Source organism: Gouania willdenowi, chromosome 15 (assembly GCF_900634775.1).
Source record: "Gouania willdenowi chromosome 15, fGouWil2.1, whole genome shotgun sequence".
Classification (NCBI taxonomy): Eukaryota; Metazoa; Chordata; class Actinopteri; order Blenniiformes; family Gobiesocidae; genus Gouania; species Gouania willdenowi.
The window spans coordinates 7,866,911-7,883,546 of NC_041058.1; the positions used below are offsets into that span (position 1 = coordinate 7,866,911).

The 16,636-nt window shown below is 35.1% G+C and overlaps 1 protein-coding gene across 2 annotated transcripts in view; it reads right to left on the reverse strand.

Annotated features, from left to right (window-relative positions):
• arid5b (AT-rich interaction domain 5B) overlaps window positions 1–16,636 on the reverse strand; it is a 130,817-nt gene that overhangs the window by 23,764 nt on the left and 90,417 nt on the right. For both annotated transcript variants that reach the window (XM_028468609.1, XM_028468610.1), the window contains 2 exons: window positions 6,144–6,301; window positions 1,172–1,445 (listed from right to left, as the gene is read on the reverse strand). In XM_028468609.1, coding sequence (XP_028324410.1) covers window positions 1,172–1,445; window positions 6,144–6,301 — 432 coding nt within the window. The remainder of the gene's footprint in view (window positions 1–1,171; window positions 1,446–6,143; window positions 6,302–16,636) is intronic.

The following is a 16,636-nucleotide window of genomic DNA, read 5'->3' on the forward strand; positions in this document are numbered from 1 at the left end:
GAGTCTTTTACTTTTAGCGCTAGGCACTGCTTTTCCCTGAATGTAGACAAGTAGTCTTTTTGGTGTATTATTACCACAAACTGCTTGTTTTTTCTTTTCTGACAATCAAAGGCTTCTTAGGCACAGTGCCTGGGGTAATTGGCAGCTATCTTCCCTTCAGCGTCCCCTAAAGCTCCAGATAGTCCGGACAAAGTCTCCCCTTAACTTGAAAAGCAACTAGTTGGGTCTCATTTGATCGCACCGGGGTGGGGGGGGGTGGGGGGGTTCAGCGTGGATGAAACGTGGTTAGGGATACTGATTAAACTCCACATGGAGCTGTTTTTATCCCTAATCTCTGTGCTGTACCTTGGATTGGGTTGTTCTCAGCAGGAGATATTCCTCCTAGGGCTGGGACTAATGCATTACTTGCGATTAATTAATTACACAAAAATAACGCTCTAACGCAGTTAATACCTTTTTTTTTTGCACTGCAAACAGCGAGGAACCTTTCTTATCTCACAAGTTTCCAGTATACCCATAATACTGATGCACAGACCACAATACAAGACGGAAAAAACATTGCTGTGCTTTGTGGGTGTTCTATTTACTTAAAAACAGGATGGAAAACAAAAGCCCAGTTGTGTGCAATTGTGTGTGCAAGAAAGAGTTTGCTGATCACCGGAGCTCTTCTAGCCCCCGCTACCTCCTCAATGCTAAACATGTAGCAGCTAACACCTCAATTCTATTATTTGGAGATTGTCAATAGTACACATCGATATTCACCAAAAACTAAAAACGTGTCTTAAAAACAGAGGAATGTAAATGCCTACGCCTGTATCTGTTCCAGTCTGTTAAAAACAATAAATGACTTTATAAAACCACTTTGTGATATATCAATCTCTGGATCATCCACAATAATGTAAGTAGTTTATTTAAATTTAAATTCATTTAATTTATTTCTGTAGACAAAAATCTAACCCTGTTTTCATTGCAGTGTTTTGTTTTATTTTACTCTGCCAGTGTTTACACCTCTGCTGGTCTGCTAACCTCCCCACTGCTGTGACCTATATTTTCAACATAACCTCGGTGAATTGTATTCACAAACTTTACTCGTGGCAGTAAAGTGGAGAGCCGTGTTGTTTAAACACTGTCAGTGAGGGTAAAGAAAGGAGAGTGGTTGTCCTTTACTCACTCTGTTTGAAGCCCAGGAAGGGGATCCTCTCTATGGGTGTGTCTCTGTCTTTCATGTACTTGTAAAGTGCGACTAAGAAAGCCTGCTCCTCTGCTCGGTTCTCCTCTGATGTTTCTTCTTCTCTCTGCTCTTCTCTCTCCTCCTTCTCCTCCTTCTCCTTCTCTTTGGCTCCCTCCTTTTCCTCATGTGACGATTTCTTGTTGAGGTTGATGGACTTGTGTTTGCCTGATGCGGTTATTTTCCCGTTGGGAAGTGTTTTACAGTGAGCTCTCACCTGCAACCACAGATAATTCACAGTTGAACGATAAATGAAAAGTTTCCCCTTTAGAGACAAATCAAGGCTGTCAAAGTTGTGTTTAGGTGCCATATTCACACACTTTGGAGCTGTACATCACATTAACGAGAATCAGAATCAGATATACTTCATTTATCTCAGGGGGAATATGTTTTTCTTTTTTTTTTTAAAGATGCTCCAGAAATATTTCAAATGAAAAGAAGAAATACTAAAACAGAAAAGAAAAAGAAAATGTACATAATTAAATAAGACTGTTAATTAAATAAAGATTAAATACATGTGCACAACTCCAATAAATTACAATACAAATGTATAAATATGCAAATATAATACAGATCAATACAAGTATAGTATAGTGAGCCATCTACCACTGTAAAGAGGATATGTTTTTAGCCATTGTTTGATTGGAAATACTACAATTTGTTTTTATAATGTCTCTATTACCTCTGCCAAGGAAGTAATATTTCCATATCTGTTGGCAGGATTACAGCCAAAGTACTTTACAAATTTTAACAAAATGTCATTGGAAATTCCATCCATTAAAAAAAATAAATTCAATTTAATTCTTTATTTGAGAGGTACAGTGCACATTAATCAACAATATACAAATGTTAATGCGCCACAGTTAGCCGAAAGGCAAATTTTCCTCGGTAGTCCCTTACCAGGTGTTTATGGCATTTCATAACAGATTTTGGAGGGAATCCAGATAAATAAACTGATTCTGCATCATCAGTTTGAAAAAAGACAAAAAAAAAAATTAAAATAAATTGTAATCATCGGCAACATTTTTTAAAATCGTATCGTGGTTCATAATTCACTGATCTTTAAGGATTTTGACTTAGTTATGCCAGATTGGTTCCTCTATTACCCCAATGAGTTTCATCCAAATTGTGTTTTTTTTCTGCAAAACAAAATGGGGGTGTCCATACATTTGGACCTACTGTATCATTATTAATGGGGATAAAAATGTATTCCAAGTCTTTAAAGTGTGAATAATCATGGTTACGTGATCAGGATCACTGATCCAGAAAACTGCCAATATCTGGCAAAGAGGATGTTTGGCGCCTGGCGTAGGTTTGCGCTTTCTGATTTGATTTATTTTTTACTTAAAAAGTTAATCTTTTCAAACGTCTACTTTACAGCTCAGAATGAAATCTCGTGCATCTACAAATATACGTTTGATTAGCACTGGTAGCTGGAGCTGAATTAAACAACTGTCCCCCAGACCCCCAGACCATCTGGTGGGTCTAATTTGGTCCGTAAACCTTACGTATAAAAACCTTTCTTTAAAACACTTCTCAAAACCCACCCGTTCAAACTTGCTTTTCCTTAACCTCTTTCTTTTATTTTTATTATTTCTTTCTTTACTTCCTTTATATTTGTCTGTCTTATGTAAAGCAGCTTTGAGTTACCAAAAAAGCGCTATATAAAACTGATATATTGTTATTATTATTATGTTTTAAAACCTTGTGAGAGAAAGGTCGGTTCAAACAAACAGCTGCAGTTACTTTAAAAAAAAAAAAAAAGTTAAATATTGTTAAATAATAAAATATACCAAATACAGCCCGTCAATCTACAGTCAGCTAATTTAATGTGTATAGTAATGTTTTTAATGTTGCCACGTCTTCCTCTTTCCCTCTGCACTGTGTACAGGCCCATGTGTGTATACATCTTCTATTCTTTTATTATGCTGCTTTATTTTATTTTATTTTATTTATCTGTTGCTCAAACTGTGCACATTTCCCCTTGTGGGACTAATAAAGGTTATCTTAATATTTTTTTTTATACATATAAATACATAAATAAATAAATATTTCGTTAAAAAGCATAATTTAAAAGAGAAACTACTAGAGCTGCCAAGAGGTGGTTCAAAAAGTAGAAAAACACTGCACTGATTTAAAAAAAAAAAAAAAATCAGTTCTTTATAATATTTCACTTCTCACAGTTTGTCTTAAAACACATCAACACAATACATGAAACCACGTGTGTTAAAGAGAGGGACAGCTGGCCTTTATAGGTTTAGTTAATGTTTGGCTTTAATGATCTTGATCTGACGCAGTGTGCAGACTCACTTTCCCTTCCTGCCTGGAGAGAGATCAAGGTTCAATCTTGAATAATTAAAAACTGGCCTCGTCCATGATCTTTACACCCTCTGTTATCAAAATAGTCAATATCTTTGTATTGCAAGTGTTTAAAAAATGCCTCCTAAACATAAACTAACAAGTTTGTAGAGAGTTCACTGTGGGTTATGTGTAAAACACATTTTCAAAGTGGTGCTGAAGGAAAACTCTCATTGATTCTAAGTGAAGCAGCTGATGTTTTCATCAGAAATTAGGTTCAGGCAAATTTGACTTTGGCTTTGAGAGTGAATTTCTAATATTGATTCACCCGCTCAAGGTCATGCGAGTAACAGCTGTGGGTTTGGCTTTTATAAAGCGGATATAACTCTCAGTTTGAATAGAACAGCCAGGGTTTGACATTCAATAACTAGACTTTACTCTACTGTGTGTGAATGGAAAACCAAAAATAAGTGTGTCAAAATACACATTTTCTTTCATTCCTTTCAGCTTTGTTTACACCTTTGACTGGTAGTGGAGTTTAAATACACAAAGCTATTAAATAAATAGAAACCTGTAAGCGTAATTAGTCTTTTGTTTGCCGTGTTGCTTTTGATGTATTTTGGGAAAAAAAGATAAATAAACACAGCTTTGAATAACAGATCAGATGAAAACACAAATAATCCTAACATGTACATTTGTGTAATAAAAACATTATCATTTCAATATTTCCAGCGTGTCGTGCCTTTATCTCTCTTTATGTAACATGCGGCCGTCACAGCCACACGTGTTTGTGCTTACATTCAGCGTGATACTTGACTAATGTACAAGGCTGGAGAACATTAGTGCTAACTGTTTGCAGAAAGAAAAAAACACACAATGGCCTTGTTCTGTAACTGGAGATTCAAGGACGACCTGGAAAGCACTTTGTAAATACGACAACACAAGCATAAGGCATGAATTCCTGTTTGCAGTAAAGTACTCTTCATAAAATAGCCCTGTAGGACACGTCTCAAACTCAAGGCCCGGGGCCTAAATCCGGTCCTTGAGAGCATCCGATTCGGCCCGCAGGAGAACGTTAAAATAAAAAAAACAAGTTATGTAAAAATTGGTAAAAAAACTAAATCAAAGGACATTTAAAAGAGCATAGGGCAGAATTAGCATAACTGCAGCCATAAACCAAGCCACATCAACTGTATATCACGGATCACAGCTGATACTGTGGATAGAGGATGGATACCCGACCAAACCCTGACGGGTTCAGACAGATATTTAGAACTGGTGGTCGGGTTCTCTCACACAGTGTCATTTACACGCAGAGTTATCACAGTGAGCTGTGATCCGTGGTGCACGGAGAATGGAGCAGAGGACAGTTATAAATGAATACACTGTTGAAACGTTCCTTTTTCTGCACAATAACATGGATTATCCTTATCTTTGATACATGGATTATGTAAATAGATCAGATGGGTCTCTTGTGTGCACTTCACCCGTTTGTTTCACTTTCCCTTGTCATGTGACGTCACCATCAGCGTCATTTGACTTCACGTCTGCAGAACTACGCTGGGAATTCACGCCCAGAACAGCAGTTCAAAATGTATCACACAATCTGTTCAAGGCAATAAGGAGAAATGTGTGTGGGCTCATTCTCCTTGGTTTAGAGCGCTTCATCACCATTAGCGTTAAAAGAAAAAACTTAAAATGAATGTTTATTTTTTTCAAATCCTGCCCTTTGCTCCTTTAAGTACCACTTATTGCTTAGATTTTGTTGATGCCTTCCATACTTTAAGTCTAATTTATAACTGGATTGCAAACTTGGGCACATTAATCATGTGCGTCAATGAGCTTTTATTTTGGTACTTCCAGTGAATTTACATATTAGCTAAATATTTAGGTTCATCCGTGACATCTAGATTTAACATTTAGGATTTACATATAACATTTAGAGTCAACATTTAGATTTAGATTTAACATTTATATTTAACAGTTAAGATTTACATTTAACATTGAGATTCAACATTTAGCATTTACATTTACATTTAACATTTATATTTAAATGTAACATTTAAATTCCACATTTAATATTTAGATTTCATATTTAAAATTTAGATTTCAATTTAACAGTTAGATTTCATATTTAAAATTTAGATTTCAATTTAACATTTAGATTTAACATATAGGATTTACTTTTAACATTTAGATTCAACATTTAGCATTTAGATTTACATTTATCGTTTAGATTTAAATGTAACATTTAGATTTCATATTTAACATTTAGATTTCATATTTAACATTTAAGATTTACATTTAACATTTAGATTCAACATTTAGCATTTATATTTAAATGTAACATTTAGATTCAATACTTAACATTTCGATTTAATACTTAGCATTTAGATTTCAGATTTAATATTTAGATTTAGATTTAACATTTAGAGTGACATTATAAACATGCGACCCACTTGTGATTGAACTGGTCCACATTTTGCCCTTAAACTAAAATGAGTTCGACACACCTGCTGTCGGGCTTGTTTTAGCAAACATATGAGTAGACAAGACCAAAAACAATAGGAACTTCTATAATAACATCTTTTTAGCACTTTTAGACATTGTGTTTTACCTTTGATGTAGCTTTAATTTCTAGGCTGCTGGGGTCCTGGACCACTGCTGCTATTGAACACTGGGGAGACCCCGATGACCCCTGACCCTGGGATTCCCTCCTATGATGAGATATGGACAGTAGCTTCTTCTTCCGAGGTCGCCCCTTCAAGTTGGGAGCTGGAGGAAAAAGAGGAAATGGTACAGTGACCATGAGATGGAAGGAAAAGTCCCTTAACTTCTTAAAATAACTGTTTTTTACAAGACGAAATAAACAAGACAAATAAGTAATTTCATTGGCTTTTAACTGGAAAAGAAGGAGAGACAGACACAAGAACGTTTACAATCAGGGTAAAAGGAAATTCACATTCCTGCTAGCCTGTAGCTAATTAGTTTTAAACTGGATTAGTGCAACATTTTGCTGAATTGGGTTGCAGAGAGCTAAATTGCTCCAATGTGCTGGTAAACACAATCCTCAAGGCATTTTTTAACTCAAATGGGTTTTAGGAGGAGGGCGACATAATGTCAATGGCAGACATGCTGCTGAGAGCAATATTTGATGGAGAAAAAATACACTTTTGTGTTTCGTACCACTGCATAAAGTCAAGTCAAATCAAGTCAAGTGTATTTATATAGCACCTTTTATGTAGAAGACAAGTCAAACTGCTTCACACAAAGCAAACATCATGGTAGCGCTGGCACACCATAAAATAATATTTAAAAATGAGGAAAAATCAAAATATGTAAAACAATATCAATCGATAAAACCGGATAATATCAGATTAAAAAGTGCAGCTGTTTAAAGACAATCAGAGGTGTAAAGATAAACCCAAGTAGAACTTAAGTACTGTTACTTGATTGAAATTGTACTCAAGTACAATAAAGTAAGCATACATAAAATACAAAACAAGTAAAAAGTAGCTTAATTTAAAAGTTACTAGTTTCTTCCCCCCAAACACACATTTATCTTTTGATAATAAATCTTGCCACGGTTCTCTTGCATACAGTAAACATCTCATGTATAAACTTATTTAAACAAAAAAATTAAATAACACCAATTAATTAAATTCAAAATTAAAAAAAAAAAAAAAATCAGGTTCTAAGTATAGGTTAATTTAATATCTCTTAAACTGAGAAAATAACCTCCATTCAGTGCTGTTTTGGTGCCGTGCATTACGTTTAATCTGATTGGTCGGCTATAATGTGATGCATTTGACTGTTGTCTCATTTCATGTTTTGTAGTTTCACAATGTCTGTTGATCATTTTAAAACTAAAGAATAATTATTTCAATCGTTAACAGTTGGGTGTAGAAATATAACAAATAACTTTACTTCTTTTAAAATGTACTTTAGAATTTAGAAATGTACCTATAAAAGTGACTCAATTACAGTCATGTGAGTACATTCACCTCTGAAAACCAACCCTGGACTTCTTTTATAACTCACATGGCATTAAATAAAAATAAAGCTGAAGTTCCCAACCAATATGGCTCTATCTTTAAGTGTTCAGTTTGCTCAGTGTCTTAAAGCTTTAAACTGTTACCTAAGAACACGTGAACGTGCCCGAAAGGAGCACTTTGTTTAAAGGCTGGCAGATGCACTTGCTCAATTCACATTACACACTAAGTATTTAAGCCTTCCAAGTACTTTGTACACCCACGTTTATGTCAACCCACAATAGTAGTGTAATTTTTTGGCAAAGAGCATTGCCTTGACACAGCAACACAAACACAACAGAGATAAGCTCCACAGAGGGAGAAAAACAGAGAGCTTCCAACTTCAAATAAACTAAAGTTTCGTCGTGTCTTTCTCTGTGTCAACATGCTTTTTTTTTTCCATCTGCATGAAAACACATCCAAAGGTGTTTTCTGCCAAACAGGAGTGTTCATTTTTGTCACATCAACTCGTAACCATGAAAATTATAAAGTAATGACATATTTGAGTAAAAAATAATAGCATTCATTGAAGGAGAATGCTATAGGAGACATGTTCCAGACATGACAAAATCATTGTATGTAATCAATATATATAATTATATCTAATTTTTTTAATATATTATTATGTATATTATAGTATACATAAGCCTATACATAATAAATAAAACTATAACCAATGTAAACACACCTATCTATATATTAAAACATATATATATATATATATATATATATATATATATATATATACAGGATAGACACCCACACACACACGCACACACACACACATACATTAATGTACTATTGTGCTACCTACTGCCCCCACTGGCCAGGATGAGTATAATTCCGGATAAAATTGAAATAATTTGCTCTGAATATTTATGACTAATTAAGTGAAAATTGCACATGATACACTGGTTTACTGCAGTACAGTGGTTAAACACTGCTTTGGATTAACTTTATAAAACTAATACAAATAATAAAGTTAATCAGCATAACTGGTAGAAATTGTCACGGTAAAATCTTACGAGCAAATTCAAGTATTTTCTGTGTCACTGCGAGCAGTCTGCTACATCAGGTTTTTATTCAACAGTTCAGTGCATTAATTATAATTCTATCTTTTGTTGCTGTAAACACACTGCAGGTCAAAAACACAAGCAACAAAGAATGGTTTCAGGGTTAAATTCTCCCATGTGTGATATTGGTTTAAAGGCCGCTGGTCTGAGTGAGGTCAGAGTCTTGTTGTGGCTGCAGTGTTTTAATCCAATTACTATTCCCTCTTATACTGGATTACATAACCTGCCTGTCTGTTTATATTTTTCATCATCAGGTCATGTACTGCTGCATAAGAAAACGCTGCATTTACAGCATCACACGAGGAGACGGGACAGTAGATGGACTTGTTGTTTTACAACGCAGATAGGACGAAGCATTGGGGTTAAACAGTACCTTTATGTATTTGTAATAAACACACACAAGCAGGCCCCAAAGGTCAACTGGAGAACTTGTTTGTGCGTTGATGTGCTCTCAGTGTGGCACGGTTGCATAAGAGAGGAGGCATAAGCTCTTTTTTTAATAACAAAAATCAAATGAGTGCAGATTGATTTTCTGGCAAGGAAAACACAAGACGTTTACAGTGAGAGGAAAACATGGCCAACATCACAAGACAATGATTTTACAGCAGCCTGCCTGGTAGGAGAGGTATTTTTAACACTATGTGGGCTTTAGGTGCTTTTAGTCAGAGGTGTAAAGAGTACTGATATATCCTACTACAAGTACAAGCACTGTTACAAGTAAGTCATACATAAAATACTCAAGTACAAGTAAAAAGTAGCCCAGTTAAATAGTAGTCAGAGTAAACATTACTTGTTACTTTCATACCCCATATTTATTTTTGGTAATAAATCTTACCACGGTTCCCTTGCATACAGTAACAGGGTTCCCCACGAATCCTTAAAAAGTCTTGTCATTAAAATGTCTTTCAAAAGGCTTCAATTTGAACACATAAAAAGTATGATTTTATGATTGTATTAAGTCACACATTTCAAAATAAATGATAATGTTGTTTTTTTAAAAAATGTATAAACAACATAGGAAAATGCAAATTAAATGAAAATTGCCTGTCCAACAAAGATTTTTCTTAATGGTTTTAAATTTTTGTATTTTTGTTGTTATTTTATAGCTTTCTGGCTATTTTTGTAGTCATCTTGTGTTTTTGGAGTTATTTTGATTATTGTAGTCTGGGTTTTTTTTTGTGTATTTTACTGTCATTTGGTGTCAACTTTGGGATCTGCACTAGACACTAGAAAAAATTACCCTAACCCTATGTAATTGATGCAGCGTTTTTTTTTTAATTCTTCCCAATTATGTTTACTGTGAAATTGGTCTTAAATTAAATTTCAAAAGTCTTAAAAAGTCTGGAATTTAATTTTACTGTAGGAACCCTGAGTAAACATTTCATGTATAAACTTAAAAAGGATAAGAGGAAATCCTGCACAATTAGAACTTAATCACTAATAACTTCAATAACTAATGACTTCAACACAGCACATGGTACATTTGTCATGTTGAAGTCATTAGTGTTATTTATTGATTCCTAAATGTCTGCACTAGTTTGTTTTCCACGGCTTGCTCTGTTTGTTTACCCGGAGTTTGTATATGTTGCGTTCAGAACGCGACCTTAGCGACTGCAGTCTGTGTGTGTGTGTGTGTGTGTGTGTGTGTGTGTGTGTGTGTGTGTGTGTGTGTGTGTGTGTGTGTGTGTGTGTGTGTGTGTTACGGTTTCAGTTTGGAAGAGAGATAGGAGATAATCACCTCTAACTGGTAAAATGATAAACTGATGATATCACCCTAACCCTAACCCTAACCCTATCACCTGTGCATGTAGTACGGGGACTCATTTACTCCGCCTTCGGGTCCTAGTGCCAGTGTCCGGTGACGCCTGTTCCATTTCCCGCGTTTATCGAGGTCTGTGTGTGTTTAATAAGTCAGTGTTAAAGTCCGCATGTTTATGCCTCCATCCATCCACTCTTTTTATTATAGCCATGTCTTTTAAGGCTCTTATTAAATAGTCTCGGCTGGAGTTCGGACCGCCGCCATCTTGGATTATGTCATCACCAGAGTGTCATCGCCACAAGTCGCGCAAGCACAAAACGACCCTCTTATATTAGTCTATTTTGTTTTTAAAGTGGTGCAATTTTTGTGGCTTTAGTCTCCAATTACATTTATGTATAGAATACTGTCCCTATAATATAAACGGGGTCAAAATATAACTACTGTTAATAGTTTCTGTTTCCACTGTATCCAGAATAATAATAATCTTCCGCAACAAGAACTGTTGATTGATTTGTCACATGACTGCTCCAGGGTTTGAGTTTGTTTTATTTAGTTTCACATCTACCTGCAGCTCTTTGTTTTTTAGACCGCTGCCAACTTGCTTGTAGTTTTAGGTTTCAGTTTTACAGTTACAGTTGGGGACCTTTGTAATTGAATACACTGGTTACAGTACAACAATCAAATGAAACTATCAACTAAGTGAATGAATAAAAATGGCCTGTGTAAAGGCTTTTTTAAATGAAAATGTTCTCCTGTGAAATCTGTGACCTGTTGACCTGGAATCGAGAATCGTTTAGAACAGGAATCGAAATTGAGAATCGGAATCAGAATCAGAATCCAAATGATGCCCAACTCTATATTTGAGCCCAAAAATTTAGAGAACAAATTAGTTCTCTTAAAACGTCCTTAAGTACAAGTAAAATCACAAATTTAGAAATATACTAAAAATTAGCCATAAATGCAACTCAATTACAGTAATGTGTGTACTTTCACCTCTGGCTTTAGTCAATGCACAGGGTAAAAAAGAGATCAGATCAGCCTGTGGTGGTGGTGGGATACTTCCCTCTAGGAGCCAAAGACAGAGCCATTGGTGATACAACAAACTGAAACTGACCAAACTACCTTTCACACCGTGTGACTTATTTCTCAGCCTGTGGCTTCCTGCTCATCTGGGACGCTGACATACATGACTTAGAGACGTGCCCGGAGGTAACCAGAGGGCTCTCGCCTGGTTTGTCATTGACCTCCAAAGAGACCTGCAGGCCACCTCCCACACCAATAAATAAAAGACAGACACACCGCTGGTAAAACACTTAAAAATGCCAACAGCTTTCTGCTGCTTTGACTTCTGCTTCTTAAAGAGAGACAAAGCCACACACGCACACACACGCAGTGTGAGGAATTCCCCAGGCTACAGATTCATCACATCCTACCACAAACGTCACCAAGGCTTCAGTACAGCATGACAACTTGTTCTCTGAATGAAAAGCTTATAATCATAGCTGTGTAATACATTCTCCTCCATCAATGATTCTCAACACAAATATCACCTCAAACCCAATAACACTCAGTAGACTTTAATGATAAAAGAATAAAACTCTTTAAGGTAGATCAGTAAAGGTGGTGATGCTAATATGACTTCAATGGGAGAAACCACAAGGAGTCAATACAAAGTGGAATTCAGGGCCATGAAACGCTACTTAATATTTGCATTTATTGACCATAAAATAATTATAACCTGTGCATGAAATACTAATGAATGATAATAATATCCTTCCTTGTGATCTTCGTGGCTAGTTGCTAGTTGCAAAGAGGACCAGGGTGCTCATCTGTGCGTGTTGATGCCATGTTGTTTTTATATATGTTGTACAACTAGGGCTGGACAATATGGACCAAAATTCATATCTCCATATTTTTTCCAAAATAGCAATATACGATACAAATCTTGATATTTTTAACTCAAAAAAGTCTGACCAGAAAGACAATTTTGCCAATATGTGCCACTTTTGGGTTTTTCTCCTCTAAGGGACAGCACGTGTGAGTGAATTCTGTAGTGTGGCTCGTCTAGGAGAAGGTCTGTGTTTAGACACATTCAGCAATCCATCAAACTGTGCTTTTCATGCTGTCCTAAAACAAGTATTTTAATACAAAATATGCAATTAATTAAAAATGTTTTGATATAGGCAATATTGTAATTTTTTATATCACCAAAATGGAAAACTTGATATATCTTGAATCTCGATATATTGCCCAGGACTATGTACAACCGTTAAAAGAGTTGCATAACACACAAACAGGAAGTTACTCGTTTTACGCATGTTGTCAACCCTATGTGTTCTGATTGTATTTTACAATTTACAAACTGTATTAAGTGATGAAATGAAACAATAAAACATTGAACATTTATACAAAATGTCTCATAAAAAGAACAAACACTTTTAGTCGCTGTAAAGAGGTATCGAACCTGCGCCAATTAAAAAAAAAAATGTCGTAAATCCACTGCATAAACCACTCGACTGATGGAGCAGTCAAAGCACATAATACATAACTACATAGAGTCAAATATATTTATTTATCATTATGTGCATGAACATGTACATAATGAATTAAAGTCCCCAAGTTCCCCATTAAGCCCTTAAAGAATAGAGTTATAATAGTAAAAGGAATAAAAATAGAAAAACACAAGTAATATAAATAGAATATATAAAAAATAATACAAATATACAATAACATACAAAACTATTGTATTAACAATTACTATTTCATGGTTACGAATGACTATTTTGTGTGCGTTTATTACTTATTTTGTGGCCAGGAAGTTGCATTTTGTGTGTGCGTCATAGCTATTTCAAGGCCACCATATATATATATTTTTTATTTTTTTACCATGTCATGTCTGGGGCTCTGTAGGGAACAGAGAAGCAAACAGGATAATTTAATTGGTGGAAAGCTCAGATGGCAAAACTCAACAAAAACCATGACAGGAAGGGGAAAAAAAAAACCTTGTCAAACTAAAGTATATTATTAACCAAGTGTAAATTCACACAGACTTGAGGTTCTTGTATTTCAGCAGATTTATATTCCACTCTTCTTGCTCCACTCTTCCTAAAATAATTTAATAATCCTTTATTGTCAGTCTTAACCTTCAGATAAAATCCTTCAACTGATAATAAGATAATATTTGCATAGCTCAAAGTGCCTCGGTGAAAAAGAAGAGCCTTGCTGAAGAAATGCTTACCCTCACAGACTTGTTAATTTACAATCTTCTCCATAATCATGTTATGCTAATGTTCAATGAGGCTGTTGTAAATGTGGATCATTCATTTTAAAGCTCCACACAAAGGTCAAACCGGAATAAATCACTTATTAAAGTTGTTGTAAAATACGACAATAGCAAAGTCACTGATGACAAACGCGTTTTAACGCCAGATGAAGCCAGTGATTCATTCTGGCGTCACTAAATCAAGAAGTAAAGTTTAATTTGAATATTCTTTTTTTTAAATGGTGCAACTCCAATGACTCATGAGATATGGATAAGTGATATCTGTGGTGCTTTTACCCTTAGGAATGTCCCATCTGTACTCATATGAAACTCTACTCCCACTCCCGTCTGAGAGCTTAATCCTTGAGTTTAACTCTTTCCTGTCTTCATAATGAGGTCTAAGTTCAAACCGAGGAGGTGAAGCATGACAACCACGAGCAGGGGGAGGATGATAAACATGTTTTGACATATTTTGGAGTCGCACTAGGTTCTGAATTAACCAACGGCCTCAAAACCACTCAGAAATTATCTTCATAGTGTATTTATATATCCTAAGTACAAATAAAAAGTGGCTCAATTAAATTGTACTCAAAGTAAAAAGTAATAGTTTCTTTCATCCTCCATGTTTGTTTTTGGTAATACATTTTGCAGCATTTCCCTTGCATACAGTAAGCCAATGATTCTCAACTGGTGGGTCGGGACCCAAAAAGTGAGTCGCAGACCTGTACTGGGTGGGCCACGGACAGCTGGTCAAAAATAGATAATTGACAGGCATGCTGCGAAAAGCATGTTACACAGGAAAATATATAGATTCATGTTCTTGAAAAAAAAAAGATTATATATGTGTGTTTTCACGTTGAAAAACTAAATCTGGTTGGTTGAATTCTAAAAAAAAAAAAAAAAGTAGGTTTGCGATTTAATGACCGTGGTAAAATAAAAGGTTTGTGAACATGTACAATTCTTTTTTATGTATATATATATATATATATATATATATATATATATATATATATATATATATATATAACACCAATAAATTCAATTCAAAATTAAAAAAAGTATCATGCTGTAAGTATAGCTAAATATATGAACTCTAAAACAGTGCCATGTGGGTCACAACATAATAGGTAGAAACCACAACCTGAACCCAAGAAAGTGACGCTGATCAGAAATGGCACGACTATAAACATATGGATTATGTTCAAAGCAACAAAGACTATGTAAATAAAAAAAATAATCACAAAAAATGATAATTTACTCAGCAAAAGTTGGGTGTAGAAATGTAACAAATTACTTAACTTCTTTTAAAACGTACAAGTACCCATAAAAGTACTACTATTACTTTCATTTCTGCAGGTACCCAAAGCTAACATTCATGTTGTAATACTGGGATTTTGTCTAATGTTGTGCAGAGGGAGCGATGTGTATCTGCACAGGTGAGAAAAAAAAACAAAAAACTAAAACGCTCCTCTGGGATGTATTTGTTATGGAAGTATAGCTGTGCAAACACAAAGAAACGTGCTCCGGTTTGACATGCAGGGTTACTGCGACATACTGGAAATTTACAGCAGCTCATAATACCTAACAAGCCAGTAGACGCTGCATTAAACTGGTTTAAATGCTTATGTAGGAAGAGCAAAATCACCACAGTGAAGAGAATTATGCCTCATAGAGAAGAAAATGACACAGAAATTTATCACTCAATTTAAGGGGCCTGAACCACAAACTCAAAACATCTGAATCTTCTTGTCATTTTACGAGGCTAAGCTTTACAGGGATAAAATTACCTCCTCATCATAAAAAGCTGGCGGAATGCAAAAAACAAGTATAAAATAACAAATAGTGTAAGACACAAATCATTCCAAAATACAGCTCCGTCCTCATACATGGATTTTAGAGCTCTGCACGTGTGATCAGTGATTTTTTTTTTTTTACACTTTGGAACATTTTAGCTCCAGTGGTAGTGACGGGAGAGAGAAAAGTGCAGCAGGAATGACAGCGATGAGTGATTCCTCAGCCAGAACAGAACACCGTGGGGCGTCTTCACCATACATCAAAAGATTTCACAGGTTGGATGGATTTCAAGGGGTTTTTATTTAACCAGAGGGACACATGTTTCTGGGACGTTTTTTTAAAAGAGTTAAGTTAATGTTTCCTCTAATGTTTCCCTTTTTAAGATCAATTTCTGAGTCAACATATCATCTGATCTTCTTTCTATACATAAAATGTTGCTTTAATCTTTCAGGGCCTGGATGAAAACCTACACAATGAAAAAGTAAGGCTGTGTTCGAAATGGCATACTCTGTACTATGGCCTACAAACTATGAGTCTGTAGTAGGGGTGGGAACCTCTGGGTACCTCACGATACGATGCACGATACACAGGTCACGATAACGATTATCTCACGATATTCCGATACTGTGATTATCGATATATTGGTCAGAAATCAATCTACGATAATCTATGACATAAGAAAAAAAAAAGATTAAGTGAAAAAATACTAATTTTATTTCATATCTCTGAAAGACAATAGATTGAAAAAAGTGTCCTATGAACAGTGACACTATTTCAGTGCAACATTTCTGTAAATAAGTGTCAACATACCAATGTAAGCCAATAAGTATCTCCAATATTTCTGTAAACAAAAAATAGGGTCTTTCTTACCAGTGACACCATTATAATGCAATATTCCAGTAAACAATATGTTGGTTCCTTCAACAAACAGTGACAAATTTTGTGTGAAGTAGTAAAAATGGTCAATATTGTGTCTATATTGGCTTAAAAGTGGCAAAAATGTGGTAATGTAATTTAAAAAGTAGGAAAAATGAGTTTGAACTGGCAATAAAGGCATGACAAATCATGAATATGGTTATAATTGGCAAAAAATAAGTATAAAAGTGACAATAATGGGTCAACATATGCAGCATTAGGTGATAAAAAGTGGTGGAATGGGTTTATAAGTGCCAAAAATGTATTAAAAATTAA